At 37.7% G+C, this 6,237-nt stretch overlaps 1 protein-coding gene across 8 annotated transcripts in view; it reads left to right on the top strand.

Moving 5' to 3' along the window:
• The first annotated feature begins 3,691 nt into the window (after positions 1 to 3,691).
• Positions 3,692 to 6,237, top strand: part of LOC135097896 (probable E3 ubiquitin-protein ligase HERC4) — a 13,441-nt gene continuing 10,895 nt past the window's right edge. For 2 of the 8 annotated variants that reach the window (XM_064000034.1, XM_064000029.1), the window contains exons 1-2: positions 3,704 to 3,968; positions 5,351 to 5,931. In XM_064000034.1, the coding sequence (XP_063856104.1) occupies positions 5,847 to 5,931 (85 nt within the window). In that variant the 5' untranslated portion in view covers positions 3,704 to 3,968; positions 5,351 to 5,846. Of the gene's footprint in view, positions 3,969 to 5,350; positions 5,932 to 6,214 lie in introns of all 8 variants that reach the window. The other 6 variants (XM_064000044.1, XM_064000041.1, XR_010266364.1 and 3 more) reach the window with 6 other exon arrangements.

Genomic DNA, 6,237 nt, shown 5'->3' with positions numbered 1-6,237 from the left:
TAGGCTACCCTAGACGTGCCTTCTCAATTTTTAAAGTAACCTGATAGATTTTCACGTTTCTTTTAATAGTGTACACAGGGGAATAACTGACGCGTCTACACTATTAAATTCAGTGAAAAATATTCACTATTAACTTTATTACAAGTAGAAATATATACAGCCTTTCCCTTCCTTCCATCTAGCTACCCTCACGATCGCCCTGAACATCACCGCACACATTAATACACATTTCTTGATGATTTTGTTTACTATGATAATTCTGAAGGCATGTATGGATACGTCAACTCTTTCTTTACGTCCACCTGGAAGGAGAATGCAAAAGCTCAACAAATAAGTGAGAAATAGCGTAAAATTCAGTAACTTTTTCTCCGCTCAGGCAACCATGGTGGGCGAAAATAAGATTCAACACAATTTCTCTCTCTCTCTCTCTCTCTCTCTCTCTCTCTCTCTCTCTCTCTCTCTCTCTCTCTCTCTCTCCTGGATTACTGTAGTTGCTTTTAAAGGTTGCTGAGACGTGACGCAATATTTCCAGTCTTCCAGATAATGTACCTCTGGAATCTTGAAAGCACCCTTGAAAATGCGTAAAGATTCTCCCTTAAATTTGTTGATGGAGTCTTGAAACCACCCTGGAAAATGTGTATAATTTCTCGTAGAGGTTCATAAACGTGCAGTTGGTGATATGCTTCGTACAATGAGAGAGAGAGAGAGAGAGAGAGAGAGAGAGAGAGAGAGAGAGAGAGAGAGAGACTGTACATAAACAATTATATCTTTCCACACACACACACACACACGTACGTTTCCCTACGGGCATTCCATCAGTGTGACGTAATGGGATTAACTTAACTCATCCCCAAAACTCCCACAAACTGACTAACTTCTTCCTCTTCTTTGTCATCTACTGTGACACAAGTTAGGGAGGTGAAGAGAGAGAGAGAGAGAGAGAGAGAGGTGAGATGAAGTGAGAATATTCCTATGTATTTTCTGTCATAACACCTCATATCACCTTTTGTCTCCCCTGAACCTCTAAAAATATCAACATTTAGACAAGTTAGGGAGGTGAAGAGAGAGAGAGAGAGGTGAGATGAAGTGACATTATTCCTGTCTCTCTCCCAGCTTAAACTTTCAACAATATTTATAATGAGAAATGTAGACAAGTTAGAGAGGTATAGAGAGATAGAGGTGAGGTGAAATGAGATTATTCTTTTGTTTATTGCCTAACACCTTTCTCTCTCTCCTTCTCTTGGCCTCTGCCTCCTCAAAAACAGCCTATATTAATGAACTGGTGATGGTACAGGCCTATAATACCTTGTAACAACATTTCATCATAAAATCTGCCAATGCTGGTTGAATTATAATCAGTCATTCCTCATGCTAACCTTATTATTATTATTATTATTATTATTATTATTATTATTATTATTATCATGTGATGCAGAATATCATGGTGTTTTGGTTGCAAGAGTCCACGTAAATATAGATTGAGCCATCGTATTCATGTTTTTCATTGTGTGGTGTTGTAAATATACTTTATCTGTAAATAAAAAATGTATCCTATGACATTTGTTTATTTTATTATATGTGTGTTAGGTTAGGTTAGCATAGTCTTTATACAAGCTCTTGGCAGTGCATATATATCACAGACACATTGTTAGTAAATCAATTTGAAGTAGAACCAATTGTTGTGTGTGTGTTACGTTAGCCAATCACACCCTTATCTTTGAAATATTCCTTTGTATATGCTTATGTACCACAGCCAGATACACACTGATTAGGGAGGTGGACAGAATAGTGGTGAAAGACTGAATATACTGCTTGACTCTTGCATTGGGGACGTGGACAGAATAGTGGTGAAAGACTGAATATACTGGTTGACTCTTGCATTGGGGAGGTGGACAGAATAGTGGTGAAACACTGAATATACTGCTTGACTCTTGCATTGGGGAGGTGGACAGAATAGTGGTGAAAGAGTGAATATACTGGTTGACTCTTGCATTGCGGAGGTGGACAGAATAGTGGTGAAAGAGTGAAGATATTGGTTAACTCGTTTTCTATGATTTTATTGGAGTTTTCATTAATTTATGGTTAAATTGTGAGTGATAGGCTAACCCTTTCACTCTTTCAGTCTTCAGTATCATTATAAACAGTCTACTGTGTCTTTCATAACTTCTAATTAATTTTAAGGTTCGCTTATAAACTCAGTCCTCTCGTTTTCTATGCTTTTATTCGAGTTTCCGTCAATTTAAAGGTTTAATTATAAGTGATAGGCTATTTGGCGCGGGGAACCGACTCCCCCTCTCTCTCTCTCTCTCTCTTAACACCTCACAGTGCTTCAAGTGACATATTTTCATTTCTATTCGCTTATAAAGTCAATGTACCCTCGCATTTCCTGCCATATAATTAAAGTATCCGGTTGTACCCCATGGTGAGGGTCCGCTTGTTTCCACCTCCTTCACCGAGGGAGGGAGGCAGACTGCTCCAGGCGTTTTGGGATTTTTTTTTATTTATTTATTATTTTTTATTGTCTTCCTCAGTGTACCTGGGAAACACCGTGCAGTGCGGTTGTGTGTGTGTGTCCTCTTTTCATTTAAACACCAGGGAACGGGACCACAGAGGCACAGGAGGTCAATTAAGGTGAGTTTAGTAGTGACAGGTAGCAGAGGTCTGGCTTCAACCTACGACACTACCTGGAAAACACTGGAAATACCTGGAAAATACTTGATACTTAATAGCAAAAGGGGAGAAGAGAAGAGAAAATAATGCTATTTATCATGGAATAGAGGCGGACACACACACACACACACACACACACACACACACACACACATACGCATACATATATATATACACACACACACACACACATACACACACACACAGACACAAACACACACACATACGCATACACACAGCTGAAATTAATCCAGAAAACAGAGAAATAACCTTCATAACAACCACAAATAATAAGGAAAGAGAGTTATCCAACCTTGTTTTCATCTGAGCCCCCTCCCAGCCCTCCCGCGGCCGCCATGATGGATTGCCAGAGTCTACCCTCGGTTCCAATATTCTTTCTATTTTCTTAACTTATATATTTAGGCTTTTTAACTAAGATTTTATGGTTTGTAAAAATATTTGGTGGTGTTTTGAGTGTTTTGCGTGCGAGTGTTAAGGGAAACATGTCGATTATGAGGTTGTTTCAGCGTAAATAATTGTTGCTGTTTGCCGTTAAATTTTTCATACCGCCAAACATGATTTTTTATTTCAGCCGCTAGGCAAGATTTTATGGGCTCAAAAAATCGTTTATTGTCTTTTAAATATGTTATGATGCTTTTGAGTGAAATACGTGGACTTTTAGAGGGGTTTTAGACCCGTTGAACACTCAAAAAGTCGACATTTATAAATTATTTATTTATTTATTTCAGCTTCCGGTTAACTTCTGATTGTTTGTAAAAATAGTTTCGATTTTTTAAAGTGTATTGTGTTCGTGAGAAATGAGATTTGTGGATTTTGGAATGTATTTTTTTATCGTGTTTGTTCGAACACTTTTTCATATAGTTATTTAAATATAGCTTTATTATCACTGAAGCTTGGAATATTTTTATATGTCCAGAATTAATTTAAAATTATGCCCTTTCATAATATGTAAAGCATTCCGGCCTAGCTTCATTTTTGCGAGGGGTCATTTTCAAAATCATTTGCGTAACGTAAATATGGCGGACGTGACGTCATCAGCCGCCTTCATCCGGGGACCGAGACCCTGGACCTTCCCTCCTCCCAGTGCCCTTCCATTAGTATTTAGTGTTATTTCCTATATTTTCCAGCTGTTTTCATGCATAGAGAAGAATAGAAAGAGGAGGAAAGAAGGAGAAATGAAGAAGGAGGAGGAAGAAGAGGGAAGGGAAGGAGGAAGAGGAGAAGGAAAAGAAGAAATATTAAGAAAAGATTTTCACTGAATTTCCAGCGTTTTAAAGGTAAGCAAACGTAGTAGTAGTAGCAGTAGTAGTAGTAGTGGTGGTGGTGGTGGTGGTGGTGATGTGGCAGCCTTGTAATATAAGATGAAGTGTTTTGAGTTAAATACGCAATTTTTTTTTCTAGGCATTTTGGAATAGAAGTGAGAGTTTTTGGTGTTTTGAAAGGGAATAGTCGTGCTTTCAGTGTTTTTTTTAAGTGAATTCACCGTTTCTGTGGTGTTTTTAAAAAGGCAGGGGATGTTTTTTTTATATATTTTTTTTATTTTTTGTTTTTTTTTTAGATTTTGGTGTTTTTTTCAAGTTTGTTTGGGTAGAAATTGTTTTTTCGCTGTCCTTGGGTAGGTGTGTGTCTCTTCTGGGGTGTTTTGAAAGGAAATTAAGTATTATTTAAGTGTTTTTGGCTAGAAATATGTTTTTTTGGGTGTTTTGAAAGGAAATTAAGTGTTTTTAAGTGTTTTGGCTAGAAATGTGTTTTTTTTGGGTGTTTTTGAAAGGAAATTAAGTGTTATTTAAGTGTTTTTTGGCTAGAAATGTGTTTTTTGGGTGTTTTGAAAGGAAATTAAGTGTTATTCGCTGTTTTTGTGCAAGAAATGAGTGCTTTTGGGGTGTTTTGAAAGGAAATTAAGTGTTATTTAAGTGTTTTTTGGCTAGAAATGAGTGTTTTTTGGGTGTTTTGAAAGGAAATTAAGTGGTTTTTTAAGTGTTTTTTGGGTTTCTAGGTGTTTTTGGGAGTAAAATTGTGTTTCTAGGTGTTTCTGGTGTGTATGTGTGTGTGTGGTGTGTGTGTGTGTGTGTGTTGCCTTGTCTTTCGTTGTACAGATGCTTATGCAGTGTTGTGTGTGTGTGTGTGTGTGTGTGTGTGTGTGTGTGTGTGTGTGTGTGTTGCCTTGTCTTTCGTTGTACAGATGTTTATACAGTGTATGTGTGTGTGTGTGTGTGTGTGTGTGTGTGTGTGTGTGTTGCCTTGTCTTTCGTTGTACATATGCTTATACAGTGTGTGTGTGTGTGTGTGTGTGTGTGTGTGTGTGTGTGTGTGTGTGTGTGTGTGTGTGTGTGTGTTTGTTGCCTTGAATTTCGTTGTACAGATGGTGATGCAGTGTGTGTGTGTGTGTGTGTGTGTGTGTGTGTTGAAAATGTACGTAAGATGATATATAAATCTTTCATTTACAACCACAAAATGGTGAGTAATGTTGAGAAGGAAGAAGAAAGGAAGATTATGAGGAAGAAGAGGAGGAAGAAGAGGAGGAGTAGGATTTAAATGAAGGAAAATAACAGGGACAAAGTTTTAAATCATATTATTCGTTATTTCTTTCTTTATTCAGTATTTCCTTATTCCTTTCTTTATTTTCGTTTACTTCCTCCTCTTATCCCTTTTCTGCCAGAGGAGGAAGGGGAAGAAAGGAGGATGAGGGTGAGGAAGACGAGGAAGAGGAAGAGGATTAAATTTCTTTCATCTTTCTTAGACAGTCCTCAGGATGTCAACATTGTATAATGGTACAGTGTTGAGACAGGGACGGTCGCGTTATAATTCACTAATTGAGGTTACTTTTGATAAATAAACAACTAGTACGGAGTCTTTTAAGTATTTTACATTATCTTATACCGGAAAATATTAAGGAAAAGTGGCGTAAATAAGAAAAAAAAGGCAAAGATTAGAGATGTGGGATTTTATAACTTGTGGTATCTTAAAATACTAATATAAGATAAACCCTATGCAAAACGAATAATATAACCTTTATTAATCATCATAACCTAGAAAACCGATAAATATATATATAAAAACCAGTGTAATTAGTAAAAAACAAAAAAACTGTCCCTGGGAAGTGAGACGGCCCACAGAGTCGCGCCAAAAACGTGGATCTACAGGCCAGGCATCTTATGTTTAACCAGGTGTACAAGGTGCTGGCTTTCAAGGGCTCCTCCACACCTACAGACACACGCACACACCACCAGATACAGGAAGGTGAGTGCCTGAGATGGTGTTGAGTTAGATATAATACTTATTTACTTGAGAAATGGTGTTGCTTTGTTGATGGCGCCACACAACGCCAGTAAGATATTTCAGACCACTTAAATTGCTTCCCTGTGCAGCCAGTGACGCCTCTCCCTAGTTAAATGTGTGTGTGTGCGTGTGTGTGTATGTGTGAGTGCGTGTGTGTGTGTGTGTGTGCATAGTTACCAGATAAATAGTTTTAAGAGAATTGTTTTGTTTACACTTTAAAGAATCACTAAATTTTGTGACGCAGCCTTGGATGTGCCCCTGTGCTCC

Source organism: Scylla paramamosain, chromosome 4 (assembly GCF_035594125.1).
Source record: "Scylla paramamosain isolate STU-SP2022 chromosome 4, ASM3559412v1, whole genome shotgun sequence".
NCBI lineage: Eukaryota > Metazoa > Arthropoda > Malacostraca > Decapoda > Portunidae > Scylla > Scylla paramamosain.
Note: the sequence above shows the minus strand (reverse complement) of the source record. Positions and strands in the feature narration are given on the sequence as shown.